This window comes from Chelonia mydas, chromosome 10 (assembly GCF_015237465.2).
Source record: "Chelonia mydas isolate rCheMyd1 chromosome 10, rCheMyd1.pri.v2, whole genome shotgun sequence".
Taxonomy (NCBI): Eukaryota; Metazoa; Chordata; order Testudines; family Cheloniidae; genus Chelonia; species Chelonia mydas.
The window spans coordinates 57,648,979-57,665,182 of record NC_051250.2 but is presented as its reverse complement, the minus strand read 5'-3'; the positions used below and the strand labels follow the sequence as shown (position 1 = coordinate 57,665,182).

The 16,204-nt window shown below is 41.2% G+C and overlaps 1 protein-coding gene across 3 annotated transcripts in view; it reads right to left on the bottom strand.

Moving 5' to 3' along the window:
- Positions 1 to 16,204, bottom strand: part of ALDH1A2 (aldehyde dehydrogenase 1 family member A2) — a 67,963-nt gene that overhangs the window by 6,893 nt on the left and 44,866 nt on the right. For all 3 annotated transcript variants that reach the window (XM_043524095.1, XM_037911444.2, XM_037911443.2), the window contains exons 8-10: positions 4,467 to 4,569; positions 1,238 to 1,422; positions 194 to 358 (exon numbers count right to left, since the gene is read on the bottom strand). In XM_043524095.1, the coding sequence (XP_043380030.1) occupies positions 194 to 358; positions 1,238 to 1,422; positions 4,467 to 4,569 (453 nt within the window). The remainder of the gene's footprint in view (positions 1 to 193; positions 359 to 1,237; positions 1,423 to 4,466; positions 4,570 to 16,204) is intronic.

The window sequence follows — 16,204 nt, the reverse complement described above, 5'->3', positions numbered from 1 at the left end:
ACAGGTGCTGAGAGCTTCTCTACCCCTAAAGGGTATTGAGATGCACACCATTGTCCAGCAAGACCCATATTCCATTTACAGGAGTAAATTCCAACTCTAAAACTTTTATCTCCTAAAATAAATAAAATAAAGTAAATCCTGTTTAGACACAAATTTATGATGATTATGCCCCCGAGAGGAAATTTGTGGATACCTCTTCCTTGGCAATCCGCATGTCATCTGTTACATTGGAAAACACTGTAGGTTCAATGAAGAAACCCTTTCTTCCTAGTCCTTTACCTCCACATTCGAGTTTTGCGCCTTCTGTAATGCCACTTTGGATAAGTTCCAGGATCTTGTTATACTGTTTCTTATCAATCTTAAAGGTTGAAGAAGCTGTGTTAGTTTACTGCTTGAGAGTACTCTTGACTACAAACCAGAATGAGTCTGAGAGCATGTTCACAAACACTCACTTTGGCTCAAACTTGAGAGGTATTAAATACTTGCCACTCCTGTTGACTTCCTCATCTCAAAGAATAGTGTAACCCACATTAACCCTGCATGGTCTTTGTCCTGCTATAGTGGCTGGCCCACAAATAGCGGCTAATGAGTCTGCTACTGCCTTCCATCTAATGAAGCTGAGCCTTTTGTTCAGTTGGTAGACAGGTCATGCCTTTAGGTCCAGATGCCCTACAAATGACCCAACCAGGGGGGTTTAGTTACAATTAGGTATTTTTAGTAGTTTTTAGTGCAAATTAGGTATTTTTCCAAATCTGCCTAATTTTTGTTCAAAACTCACCCCTTTTTGGAGATCAACAATCACAATTATGGCATTATGAACTTTTTGAAGGATGACAGCCTAGAGCAGAGACTTCTGGGAGTCTGCCTCTCCATTGCATGTGCTCATTGCACAGCCTGGAGGTGCACAGTGTAGATTTAAGGACAGAATCTACCTTTAATTCTATGAAGCAAACTTTGTAGAATTTGCCAGTATGCTCAGACAATAGAACGCAAGAGTGACTTTTCATGAAGGGGGAGAGACCTACTTCTGCACTGCAGCAGATAAGGTTGGCCCCTTTGGAACTATAATTTTTAAAATGCTTGTTATTTCAATCCCTGTGTACCACAACAAGGCATGCATTCATTAGCCACAAAACATGCTGTGGTTTGAATGAGAACCACAGTGCTAAACAGGCACCACCATACTCTCTATGCAGCCGGCCCATGTGTCATGAAGAGCTGACACATTATTCTTTACCTGGGGACCTTGTTCCGTAGTTGGGTCAAAAGGACTCCCCACTACTCTCCTCTTGGCACGTTCGACACTTCTTCTAACAAACTCCTCGTAGATCGACTCTTCCACGTAAATCCGCGAGCCTGCAGTGCAACATTGTCCTTGATTGAAGAAGACCCCCTGGTGAGCTTGTTCCACAGCATAGTCCACTACAAAACCGAGACAGCCACACACTGCTGTGAGAAGTAATTCACACACTGCGATTGTGCCAGCATCAGACATATTATTTAGTGTTGAGTTTTTATAACTTCATAGCAGAATTACAGGATTTGGTTAAAAAAACAAAAACAAATTAAAAACACATTATTGTGGTATGGTCCTTACACGAGGATTCGTTTTATTTTATGTAACAATCCCTGTGAAAACATGGTACACAATGTGTGTTTTAAGTTTAAGAGCTCAAATGCTGTAGACTATTAGGGCATGATTTTTGTCTCATTTACATGAGATTTGACATTACTGAAATGCTGGTGATTTCAGTGGAGTTACTCCTGGAGACCAATGGGAGGAAAATCAGGTATGTAGAGACAAAAATTCTACCCTTGGTTATTTGGGTGCAACAGATGCCTAGAACAGAATTTGGCCCTCATGGTATTTCATGTGCCTTTATAAAGATTAAAAATACCACCTTATTAAGCAGTAATGTCCAACAGGGTAGCCATTACCCCACTGTCAGTTGCAGCACTTTGGAGTTTGGAGTAGAATATGATCAATTTGGGGATTTTAAAAACAACAACAATGCTTTATTTTCAGAACATTCTAGAAAACCCTGTCTAAGAAACATGTCAAACATGTTTCCTTGTCACCATCATCTTGAAAAAGTAATTCAGCCTGTTTCCTGAAACTCATTCAAAATCTCTCAAGAAGACTCCACAAAGATTGAGAACAATAGCATTTAGAACTGGTTAACTGATTTCCTTTTTCTTTTCTTAACATACTTTTGCACTCCGAAGGGCTGTAACCATCCTCTTGTGGCTTTTCAAAGAAAGTATAGTTTCTATGGCTTTGCCACACTATCAGCAAACTTTCACACACGTTGTTCTGTAAACAGATTAAACAGTTCCTTTGTAACAGCCAGCAAAAACTCTTCAATGTTTAACTAGTGGCTTAGAATGGTTGGGTGCTAGTAGTGTATTTGCAAGGAGGCCAGAACTTGCAATTGATCCTCTGTTTTGTACGATACACTGTGAACGTATCTGGAATTTAAATTTAAATTTTTCTGTAGGACAAGCAGAATATAGGTTGGGGAAAGAAGCTCTTGAAACATTTATGGCATATGGGATCTGTAATAAGTGCTTGGCGGGAGAACAAGTTGCTGCCTGTCAATTGTCCGTGATAACTGAGCTTTGGGCAAGAACTGGACAACTGTTGAAGGGTGTTCATTGTAGGGATGGATTAATTAATATTTTGGCTGCTTGTTTCAGATTACCTAAAATCACAAAGCTTTAGGCAGAACAATTTGTCCCAATCCAGGAGAATACTGTCAAGTTTTGTATACATGCTTCAATTTAAGATGTGATTTCAGCCACATTAGTTAAACTGGTTGTAAAAATCATGTGGACAATTTCAGTTTGAATCACTTATTTTAATTTAGCTTTTTATTAGAAATACTTTAAACCAATTCATTAGGAATAGCTTTAAATAATTCAAAATAAACCTCTCAAGCCAAAATAAGGGTGTCCTTAAATGGGTTTGCACTGGTTGAGTTAAATCAGTGCAAGTCTGTGCCTAGCAAGACTTGAGGCCTTGTCTGCATGGGAACTTTTTTGGGGGTATAATCTAAGGTGTGAATTAAGGCAGAGTTATAGTTACATGGTAAACCCTTTGTGTGGATGCCCTTATGCCACTGTAGTTTATGTCACTTGGGAAGGTTTTTAACCTGATAAAAGCCACTCTTCTACCTGAATAAGTGTGTCCACACAAGATTTATACCAGGCTAACTGTAGTTGTATCACTACTGTATATCAGTAGAACTGCTAACTTTTTCCCATATCAACCAGCTCTCTGTAGTTGAGAGTTCTTTGACTTTATCCTAATCTTGCAGGGCCTATCTGAAGGCTTTGAAAGTGGATATCAGATTGTATCCTTCTGTTGCTCAGCATGGGGTTTAGTTAAAAACCCTAAATTTCTAGCCCCTATGGTTGCAAAGGCTTTGTCTACACAACGCACCTTTTAGCGACACGGCTGTGCCGCTAGAGGTGTGCCGCTCAAAGACGTGCAGGGTAGCCACTGTTTGAGTGGGAGAGAACTCTCCCGCCGACAAAAAACTTCCACCCCCAAGGAGTGGCCCGAGCTTTGTCATCAGGAGAGCGCTCCTGCAGATAAAGCGCTGTTCACACCGGCACTTTTCATCGACAGAACTTTGGTCTTGGGCGGGGGGAGGTATTTTTGCCAGTGTAGACAAAGCCAAAGAAAGCTTTTCAAAGGTGCAATGAGTGCAGTGTGTCTGAACGGCAGCCTGAAACAATAGCTCAAAGCAAGGTGTGAACTGACCCATTCATCGTAATAAGGTGTTAACTTCAAAACCTCCTGCTGAACAATTTAAATGTCAACACTTTAATTACTTAATTGCTGATCATTTTAGCAGAAACTTCCAGCTAATGTGCTTATCCCACAATCCTAAAATGGTGCCCGCAACTTCTAAGGTGCCAAAAATCCTAAATTTCAGAGTAGCAGCCTGTATTCGCAAAAAGAAAAGGAGTACTTGTGGCACCTTAGAGACTAACACATTTGTTTGAGCATAAGCTTTCGTGAGCTACAGCTGTAAATTGGTTAGTCTCTAAGGTGCCACAAGTACTCCTTTTCTTTTTGCAAAAATCCTAAGTATCTGGCCTGGTATGTGTGCGCCAGAATGGGCAAGTGGGGTTGGAACACTTGATGATTGCCTGTTCTGTTCATTCCCTCTGGGGCACCTGGCACTGGTCACGGTCAGAAGAGAGGTGGAACTTTGGTCTGACCCAGTATGGCCATTCTTATGTTCTAACTCCCAGCTGCACACACCTTACCTAGCTGCCAAACCTCCAGCTACCCTCTAAGGCTCTGACAAAGGCACTTATGCTTTGTCAATGCACAATTCTGCAGCACATTGCAAATCAAGAAATTTAGGAGGAGTGTAAAATGTACAATCAAATCACACAGCAAAATTTGTATTATCATTGTCAGATTTAAGGAGATTGCGTAAGTGCTGACTTACAATCAGCATCTGCAAAAATGATGTTGGGGCTCTTCCCTCCCAGCTCCAGAGTTATTCTCTTCAAATTACTCCTTCCAGCTGCTTCTTGGATCAGCTTCCCAACCTGAAAGGAAATGGAGAAACATTTTACACACAATGCAGTCATACAGTTAACTGCACTAGCAAGCTCTGGATATCAGTGGGACACAGCTATTAAATAATCCAGCAGGTTCTTCAAATTCACAGATTCACGTAATAAAGAGACAACTTCCCAGGCCTTTCCCAGAACTGGAGGGTGGCCAAGACATGGGACAAACCTGGCAATAGGCACGCCCCTTCAATAGCTGTGCTGAAATGGGTTTGGGTTCTTGTCACAGGGTAGCTAGTCCCTGGGGATAGACTAAGCCTAGTGCCTCTGGAGCAGAGCAGGTGAGTCCAAGCTAACCAATTAAAGAGGCCTAGGCTACAGCTGGGCCCATAAAGGGCTTCTAGTGGGCAGTTTGGATGGTGGCAGCGATGGGCAGGGGCAAAGAAGTTACGTGGAGTAGAGCTTGCTTGGGTGCTGGGTCCCTAGAGCAAGGGCCAGGTGGCTTGGGGCTGCTGCTCCAGGAAGGGAGCAGAGCTGACTGAAACTGGGAAACTGCCAGGAGCACCAGGGACCCCTCGGGGTAAGGGGCGGGGGGACAGCCCTGAAGCCTAAGGCTAAGGAGTGAGTTAAAAGACTGTTTTTGTGTTCGTCTGCTGGCTTCTCTTAAGAAAATAAACCTCCTTGCAAGAGATCGGGCATGGCAGCATACATTTTGGAGCTGGGGAAAAGCCTGGCTCAGTGATCATTTTCTTCTAGTCTTTTTATTGCCAGGATCAATAGGAGAATTAAGCTGAAATCTGTGTAACTGGAATGACTTCTTACACAAGCCAGTTATTTTAATTATCTATGGAGTAAGTGCAAAGGGTTTTCCATACCATTAACAAGAGGTTTAGGCTGACCGCTTTCTGTTGCTACTGAAAAAAGGTCACTTGTACTAGCGCAGAATGCATTAAGTTCTTCTTTAGTAATAAGCACCATCATGCTTTTTTTATACAGTACAGCAGTTAGTAATATGATCACTTTAATTGTATTGTAATTTATTGCAATCCACTCCGAACACTGACATTTTCCAGATTGTTGGCCAAATAAGTTCGGAGGAATGTGTGTGTGTGTACATATATATATATATATACACACACACACCCTCTCAAACATTCAATTTTTAGTCCCCAAAGAATTAAACTAATTTGAAGAGTGAAATTATAAACCAGAGAATATCACCTCATCTTAAAATTAGCTGCATTATACATAGGATTAACAGCATACAGTAGTTACAGAAGGATTGCACAGGCAAAATACAGCGCACACATACCAGGCCAGGTACTAAGCTGCATCACAGCTAGAACAGGTAATAAGGGTGGGAATCAAAGGTGGTTTTGAGATCCCTTTGCACCTTTTCAATCCTAGGGGCCATTGGAGGCAAATGCAGCCCCTGGTGTAGTTTGGAGCAGCCCTAAGAGATGATGCTTCAGGTGAGGATCAATAAAGTTCAGCACCAGTCTGGCCACCCCCACCTTCTGCTAGCCATACCTATGATATGCCATCTATGCCAATGTCAGAAGAGTTGTGTAGCATGGAGCCGGAGCTGGTAACACCTGCTCTATGTTCCCTGGAGATTCCCCTGTGCTGGGGAAATCCCCAATAACCAGTTTAACTAGATTTCTGCTTGGTTTCCATTGTTTGAACTGCATTATTATGCCCATTTTGTAGGTTTGGGAAACAGTCACGGGGAGAGTAAGGCCCTGATATAGTAAAACATGAGTACAGGGTTCAGTGCTCTGCTGAAAAGGGATGGACTTAAGCATGTTCTGAAGTGCTTTGTTGAATCAGGGCCTAAGGCTCAGATCCTCAAAGGTATTTAGGCAACTAAGGAGTTAGATGCCTAAAAGCCCATGAGAATCTGGGTCTAAATTACATGCCCAAGGTCACACCGCAAGTCAGTAGCTGGCTGACACACATGTACACATGCATTTTGATTCCCAATCCTTCTCTCTAGCCATTAGAAATCAGTCTTTCCTTGTGCAAAAATCCCATCGGCAGCTGAACTTTCATCTACACTTTGACTGTGCTGCAGGACCTAGGTGTTGATATTTCTCAATGTTAAACTTCTGTACACAGGGCCAGGTGACTGTGACTGCCGGCATTAAGGGGTTAATGGGAGAGAAGCTGACCTACAGAATTAAAGTCAGTCTGCTGGAGAAAGTTAAGTCAGCACTGGAGTAATCATAAATGAAATAGAAACCCAGGGCCCCCACCAGAAAAAACAAAGAAAAAAGCCCACAGGATAATTAGGGAATTGTCAACCATTCCATGTAACTCAGTGATTAACTGTGTATCTGGCGATACCACTATCAAGTTTGACTGTGGATTTTTTAAAAATAAATTAACTTCAGCATCTTTTCTTTACTTCTATATTGATGAAACAGAGTGCTGACATTATCATGAAATTCCTTACATATCCCCTTAATTGGAGCTGATTTTACCACTATGTTTAACTGACAGCCGGGCCACACTGAATATGTTTAACACGTCACTTAGAAATTCCAACATCTCCCAAACAGGTATGAAATGTACGTTTGAAAATCAGCTAGAGCCTGGCCGTTATAGTCGGTGCTCTAGCCAATGGCACTCTGCAGCCTTATGGCTTCAGCCTCCCTCTTTGAAAGACCAATAATTAACTAGTTCCACCCCAAAATCACAATACAAACAAAAAGCAGAACATGTTAAGGAGGACAAAATTTATCTTTCCTGCCACCCCACCATTTCCACTTTAATGTCACAATAATATTTGTGACCAAGTTAAAAAAAAGATTAAAATGCCTGGCAAAACATGTGGTTGCCAAGAGGGCCGGATTTACACCTTACGTACCCCTAGGCACAGCATCTTCAGCACCTCTCCCTCCCCCCGCTCCCGCCTACAGCTGACCTTAGTGTGTGCTGTAAAAAATGAAACTTTTAACCCGCTTTTAACTTTAAGGAACCCCGAGAATGCCAGTGCCACCTAGGTACATGCCTATTGTGCCTAATTGGAAATCTGGCCTTGGTTGCCAAATGTTATAGGACCCAAGGGGCTGGAGACCATGGTCCTAGTTTGGAAATGTGTTGTCTTTAATATACAGAGGTTGTCAATGTTGCAAGGATAAGCTTAACAGAGAGTCTTACTTCAGCCTTAACACTGGGAATAAAAGCACGTTTCTGGGTGGTAGGGCACAAAGCAGCTTACTACGGGGCATGCTCCTGAGTAAGCACTGGCATTTTGTTCAGTCGGTACAGTGCTCTGTGCACTCATGGCATGAGGGGAGCCTTAAGGAGGGTACTGAGGCTGTGATTATTTATTGAGAAAAGGAGCCTTTTTCATTTCTCTCTTCATCCACAGCGAGAGTTACCAAGGGATAAGTGATAGCGTTCCAGTCCCTGTAGTCTTTTAGTTCATGCTCCCTGTGGTGTCTCTTAGCTCTATCTGTGAACTTCCAACAGGCAATGCAGCGTAGCGAGGGAACTTTGGAAACGAGGACTCCCCCACAGATAATGGAGCTGAGCTGATTAATCAGCAGGAATGTTGGCACAGAAAACCTCAACTCCCCATCCTTGTTTTGAATAGGCTGCAAGATAGATATCAGGAGTATCCCTGGATAAGTTGTGAAGTACCATAACCCTGTAAACTGCATGGAGGGTGTGGGTAGATGTAATTTGGCTCATCTCAAAGAAAACAATCTGTTATGTGGGGTGAGGGGTGGTGGTGGTTGGTTGGTTGGAGGGGGAGGGGAACGGGACACCCAGCTGTACAGGGCACCTCTGTTCAAAACAGCTACTTGAATCGCAGTCCCTAAAAGTGTTCAATTATTAAACTGATGGTTGTTTTCTTTGTATTAATTCAATAATTGACAGGAGCACTCAATAGTTTGCTTTGTTTTTGAATGATTAATCTTTCTTATCAGAAGAGACTCATCTAGTCACATATTAAATAGGAGTGTGCAAACCAGTTTGGGATGAGACCCAAAACTTTACCCAAATTCTTTTAGAGGGTGGGGTTTCGGGTAAGCTATTGCACCCATTAACTTTTATTTTCATGTGCCTCTGCACTTTCTGATTCCAGACAGAAGTGGAAGTGCTAAAATCATACAAGAAAAGCTGTAATTTCTAATCTTACTAAAGCCCTGGAAATCTCAAAACCTCTTTCCCCCACCACAAAAACCAAAACAAAGCCCTTGTCCTGTGAGGTTTCCACTCCAGTCCTGAATAGTGCATTTGAATGTTCAGGTGCTTCTCTGACCTGAAGCTCCCAATGTTTTGAGGCTGTTAAGTGGTCTAAGAATCAAGTAAGCACTACCTATAATCCTTGGATTCACACAGCAGGGTCAGTTTAGCCCTTTAAACTTCTGAGGTAAAAGAATTCAGTGGGATTTTTCGACAAAACGTTTAAAGCTGAGATGTTGCTTGCTTTGTGTGAACTTTGATTCCAGATTGTCTCCAGATCACTCAGTATAACCCTATTTGACCATATGAGGTACTCTGCTTCTAAAGTGACCTTGGGGACTGTCCCCAGGCCAGCAAAGATTAGTGAACTTCACAATTCTGAAGTGGACAAGAGTAGCTTTTGGTATGTAGCCTTATCCTGGAGGAAGGACAACTTCCTAGCTCTCTACCAAATGCAATAAGGAAAGAAAAAAGAATGGTTTTATTTCGGGTATCCTAGTTATTCAGGAAGCAAAAGTTGCCCAGCAGAATGAGTGACAAAAATTATCAAGAGGGCTTAAGCTAAAATTATGAATGAATTATAATATATCCTTCCCAAACCCTCCTGTATTGGGCATTTCAGTAGTATGATTAACTGACAGACTTTTGGAAATGGAACACACAGCCTTTAAGAATTTTATTGTTAGTGGAAGAAAAACCAGGACGTAATCCTGCAAGAAGATCTAAAAACAAGGAAAGATTTTATGATAGAAGAGAGCTGACACAACTCATTACTCATGCAGTAGGTAGACATGCTGTCTATATCATGCAACATGACATTCATCTCACTTAGGAAATGAAAGGAGAATCCTGCTGAGTAAATTAGAATAAATGGTAATACAGCTGTTAGCTACAAACATTTGTTTGGCATGAATCAATCTTGACTCTCCTGTAGCTTGCTTTGATGGTCTCTCTAGTCTCTTGTTGACTAATGATGAGATCATGGTTTGTTAATCTAACTGCATAAAGAAAACACTCTGCCAAGCAAAATGCAGACCGCTTTGTTGGGTTTTATTGAAGTTGTTTATGGACCTTGTGTTTACATAGGCATCCAAACTCATTTATTGAATATTTATTTGACTTATGCACATAACTGCATGAACATAGAACTGAATCATATCTTTAATCTGAGTTACTCTGTCTGCTTTTTAATGGGATTTAGCTTGAACAACATGGAAACCAGCCACCTAAAATACATTTCTTGTTGGCCAGCGCTTCAAATGTTTAGCATGCTATCTGTGATTCCTATCATCTTGAGAGCATGTAAAAACTGGATGGAGTTTCAAACCAGTTCAGATTTGGAGGAAACACATTTGTTTTTGAACAGAAGTTATTGATACACATTAAGCATTTGCTGAACAAACTGCTGGGTAATATGTAGCAACATGCAAATTTATATTAAAACCTTCCCCTTGTCAATACATTTCTAATCTATATTGTATAATTTTCATCCTTTGTATTGACTATATACTTACCAACTACAGTACTATATGTTTTGCTTGAGTCATTAGATATTATTATTAGTCCTATATGTCCTTACAAGAACTCATGCTTTGTATACACATAGACATTGGATTAGTTGTGTTAGTATCTTATAATGATAACACTATTACTAGTTTAGTAAATGTAACATAAAAGGCCTGATTCTCAACCTGGCCTCAACTCCCTCCATTTTTGAACAAACAGTGTGTTATGGTTGTAAATATAAAGTTAATGTTTTAGTGCATTCAATAATGCCTCCCTCTCATGACCGTGAAGTACAGGCTGGGACTGGCTGGTTAGAATAGGCAATATAAGCTTTGTTGAGTGTATTGTTGTGTGTATTTGTTGGGAGATAGAAGACCAGAGAGAACTAGATAGTCCTATGTGTCCGGTGATCTCATGGACTGTTGCCAAATGCTTATGACTATATCATGAGTCTGTTGGTTTGGTGGGTTGTTGTTTTTTTTTTTTAAAGGCCCAGGACCTTGAGCCATGGGATTAGGTGAGAATCACAGCTTTCCTTTTTTAAAATGAAATAAGTTTCTAGTCCTCCTGGCTGTAGAAAAACTTGAAAACGTGACCCCCTAAAGGCTCAAACCCACAAAGCTACATAAAAAGAATCCCAAATGTATCTAATGTGTTTAAGCCAATCACGATTTTTTTTTAATTCAGGGTAAGCAAATAAGAAGCTGCCGTCTCCGCAAATCATGTGCAAAGTTTGAACACTGTGTGCTTCAGAAATTTATTGGCTTTTACAAACATTTTAAAATCAGATGGTGTTCTAAAACTCGGATAATGCTATTTTTAAAATGTTCCACTTATTGGCCTCGGCCATGGTAACTTAGCTGGCTGTCCAAGTACTGCATGCAAAACACTTACACAGGCATTCTTGGTGGCTGCAGAATTTGGCTGGCAACTACAATAACGGCTTTTCTGTCTTTCTGAGCCCTTTCCCCCTCACTATTTAGAGAACCTGTCTTTAAAGAATGAAAAGATCTTAGGAAGAGGAAGAACTGCCGCTCAGCATTTGAGATATGTGTAAATTGCTGCCCCCTCACAAGAATGTATGTTGTTGTAAACAATGGCTGAAGCAGTTCATTTTACTATAGGGAAAGAGAAGATAATGGCTCAATTAATACATGACCTCATTCCATACAGTGAAAAAAATGTTTAAGGTGCTTTTGGAGCAGTCTTCAGTTCTCACTTCTGTCCACCATTAATATTGCATTATCTAGTGTTGACAACCTACAGGGATCTGTAAAGTGATAAAAATGAAGATATCTCCTGCCCTAAAGAAGTAGCAGTCCAAAGGCAAGTATAGGGACACACTAGGAAATCCAGAGCTTGGGATAACTTAGGTTCTTAAAAGATCATTTGATTGTATGTAACTTTAACATAATCACTCCTTGTGGGCCTCCTGGAAGAACTGTATTTTTAAAAGGGATGTAAATGTGCAGAAGGTAGTGAGATGGTGAGGAAATCAAATGGAGGGTGGCATAGAAAAAATGCATGCAGATGGCTATGGGAAACAAGGCAACAGGGGTAAAATCCTGGCCCAACTGAAGTCAATGGCAAAGCTTCCATTGGCTTCAGCAGGGCAAGGATTTCACCCTGGACTGGCACCAATGGTTGGGCAGAGAGGGTGAGGGCAGTATGACAGGAAACCAAACCCATGAGGTAGGTGGCAAGAGCGGAGTCATGAAGAGCTGAGAAGGCGAGGAGGAGCCCTGTAAACTCAAAGTAGTGGAAGCCCATGAGGAAATACAAATAGGTGGTGACATGGTCAGCTCAATTGGTGAGGAAGGTCCCATTTGGCAGCTAAAGTTTGACCGATGGGGTGGAGGGAAAAAAAGGGTGTCAATGAGGTCAGAGAGGAGAAGGTTGCAATAATTGAGAAGGGACACGATCGGGGCCTGGTTCAGTAAAAAGCACCTAATAGAAACAACCAATCTTGTTAGAAATCCCTCCATCAAGCAAGCTGTTGAAGAGTATCAACCGGTGAAAGCAGAGAAGCCTAAAGGGACCATGGCAAAATGTTCCAAATCTGGATCTTGTGCTCAGTATGATTTTTTTCCCCTTCAGTGCATTGGTTCTCAAAGTGTGGTTCATAAACCACCAATAGTCTGGAGAACTTTTCCTAATGAGCCATTGAGAACCATGCATTGGGGGATTAGGAGAGGAGGTGATGCATGGAGGGATGTTTCTCTTGTAAAGTGGTGTAAAATGAGATGAAAGAGATGAAGGACCACTGTTTTGTGCATGAGATGAGCCATGAAGGAAGGGGGATGGGGGAAGGGAATAGTGATAGTATCAGGGAAAACATGATTCATGGGATGGGAAGATGAAAGGGAAGCATAGGCATATTTTGACTTTATATTTGGGGGTGGAGGTGGACAGCTCCAGTCAGGCCAATGGGGCCATGCATGGGGTAGGCAAATTCCACACCTGTCCAAGGCTTTCAGTTTGGGGAGGGGCAAAACTCCCTGGTCTCCCCAAACTATGCCCATGAAGGGAAGATGGTCTTTGCACACACATGACATTTTAAAACAATTCTCAAAGTGCCCAAGAGTCTGAGACAGAAATAGAGAAGAGCTGGAGAGTACAAACTGATCAACAAAACAGTCACAAACCTCACACCTGAGCCATCAGGAAGTGACTAGTTCATATTTTGATTGATTCAAGTGCTATAGCAAGTTCTGCATGGATTCTTCTCCTCTCTAATCTGAATTAAACTCCCTGAAAGAGACAGATGTCCCCCTTTCCACTTAAAGACCCGTGAAAGGCACACTTGCAAAAATGTCTGCCTCATGGTTCCTTGGTTCTATGAGGTGAAGCCAATGGGCATGCAGACCTTCAAATGGATGGGATGAGGGGCTTATGGAGGCCAGCTATCCATTGGCTCTTCCACTGTGGTTAGGCATTACTTGCTTGACTGAAGATTATGGAGATGCAGTCAATGCTGCTGAGTACATCAATAATTTATGTGGCAATTTGAAATATAAACTCATTCTGTCTCCTGCTGGCAAGTCAAACCATGCACCCCAACTTGCACAGAGAAGAGCTTGTGTAATATGGCATGCTGGTGGCTTTACAGTGGGAGAAGACAAAGCATGTGGCCACCTGACCCGTATGTATTCCCCCGACTCCTTTTCCATGTGATTAATTTGGTTTTACTGAGCTAGGGTTGCCAATTTGGTTGGACGTATTCCTGGAGATTTCATCACATGACATAATCTTTATTTAAAGACTAATCTTCAATTCATGGAGACTCCAGGACAATCCTGAAGGGTTAGCAACCCTATTTTACTCCCCTTCATGCTGTGCTGCAGAAGGGAGTGAGTGGGGAACTAGGTGGACTGAAAAGTGAGTTTGGCTCAACCAGCAGATTCTGCCAAGTTCTTGGCGAGGGCGTGTATTCCTCTGGATTCAATGGGCATTCCATTGCCATTATCATGAATTACACTTGTTTACTGAGAGAATAGAAGCCTTTTATTACTCCATCAATTGGGATCATATTGTCTCTCTCAGGTTAGGAGAGGGAAATGAGAGATGCAGTTTATAGCCCTGATTGAGGAAAGCATCTCTATTCAAGACAGAACTTAAGCATATGCTTAAAGTTAAGCATGTTCTGACGTGTTGTCTTGAACAGGCATGGATATAAAGTACGTTCTTCAGTGCTTCCCTGAAGCAGGGCCTAAATGAGTTAGAGATTGAAGTCAAAATATGAGAAAAAACTTGTCATCTTTGTATAGACCTAGACTTGAGTCCTCACAATGGACTCCAGCATGGAGTCACAGTCATGCACTTGGTCTCTCTTAGTCTTATTTCTTTTGTTTGTTGAATTTTTATTATTTATGAAATTGTACCAAGAATGACCTCTTCCCCCCACCCTCCTTAAAGGAACACTGCTGAAAAAGAGACAATAAAACCCAATTAATGCTGATTCTGCAAACAGAAGATTTTTTTTGCAGGCAGTTGGGGAGCTTAATTAGCTTTTACAGGAAAATATTGATTGTTTACGGTATAAGCAAGAGGTTCTAGTGGTGGAGACTTGAGAAAAACCCATGCTACAGGCCCTTAAACTGGAATAACTTTGCTTTTCTTCTGATAGGTTTTATCATTAACTTGTTGGAGCTAAAATAGTAACTGCCTGTGCTAGCACCTGGAAGAGCTGTGGGACTGGAATATTCCGGCTCTGGGTATATCTGATGGCTGTAAGAAACCACATCACTGGAATATACAACTGACCTACTGTAGGTAAGAGTAGACACACAAAATATTTCCATTTTTATTTCATTAAAAAATGTGAAAACTGTTTCTGAGAAGTCTGATGCTCTGTATAACCATTGATATTACAGGACCATGTCTAAAATGTTACAGTGTTGACTTGCTGTTATAAGAATTCAGTGTTACAGGAAATCAGAAACAATATGGAACAGTTTACACTAACTCTGCATTAAAATGTTCCATCTGTTCTTGCTTTAGGTTCTTAGAGAATTGCTTTTTCATCTCAGTAATGCTTTTCACTTCCTATTAGTAAGGCTTTTAAAGGTAGGCACTGAGTTAGTATAAAACCCACAGCTTTTGAGTTTTAAGCGCCTATTAAAACTAAAGCTGTCTTGAACTACAATAAAAATTTATTTTGGCTACAAAAGACAACTTTGAAACCTAACCCATCTGTATTATTTCTCCTCCAAACAGCGCAACATCCTGTATAATAGAATATTTATCTTAAACACAGACCACATACCTTTGTGAAAACAATTGTTTCAACTTAATTTATTGGGGGGGTGGGAGGGAGAGACAGAGCTCATATTAAGATTTCCAATATTCTATGATGCTAATGTAAATCGCTAACAGAACAGGAGTTGTAATGAAATTGTTGCAATTTTTCAAAGTAATCTGAAATCTGATGTTTGTTGCAATTGACTTTGTTACTTTTTATATATTATAACCTAAATTTTCATAAAAATCCACACATAATTACACATGGTAAATTTTCTAAAAGGTAATTTTGTGTGTAAACTAGGCACACAATTGCATCCACATTATACTGACAATTTAGGCCCATACACTGTGGTACCTACGATTCATTATAGATTTTATTGTACCAAAAAGTACTGAAAGTAATAGATTAAGCTTGATCCCGCAGTCATTGCACGCACAAGTTTCCCAGTGACTTCAGTGAGAGTTACCATGCATGCACATAAGGACGGCAGGATCAGGTTATAATCTCACACCAAGAGTAAATCTATCTCACTATGGAGTGTAGTCTACCCTTGATGCACACAAAATGTCCATTGAGCCTAGTGGGAGTCATGTACACATATCAAGGAGGGAACAGACCCCTGGAATTGTAGGATCCATCCATACAATAGTTTGTCAAAGTCTCAGTGGAACAGGGCCTGTTATTAGTACTCTCTAAATATTACCAATCCTGAAACTCCCATTGAGATTCCTCTCCTTCTGGTTTCCTTTTTTCCTCTCCTCAGACTGAGAGATAAGGACCCTTCTATGGTGGCATCAGCCTGTAGCACCTCTATTATCCCCAACTCCTGAATGATAACAGCGGTCTTTGTACATATTTGAGAGTTAGGCAAAGTCACTGTTCTGGTTGGTTCAGCCCCCTTTATGTAGATTAAAACCATTCTCTTCAGCGTTAACCTCTTCAATAGCTTCTAGGTCACACAGATTATGGACACCAAAGAGGGACTTGTGCACCGTATGGCTTATACTACACAATCTATCTACCCATGTGTCCTAATTCATGTCCTCACAAGCCCATAGGAAATCCTACCAATATTTTTCCACATGTGCTTCTTGTGCCATGGTATTTGGTACAGCAGGTGTTAAGGGGAAAGTGACACCTCTGCTTTGGTAGTGTGATAATATGTAGATTTAGCTGGGAAGGACAGACCGTTCTGGTGTGAGTATATCCTTTCTGCTGGATGAC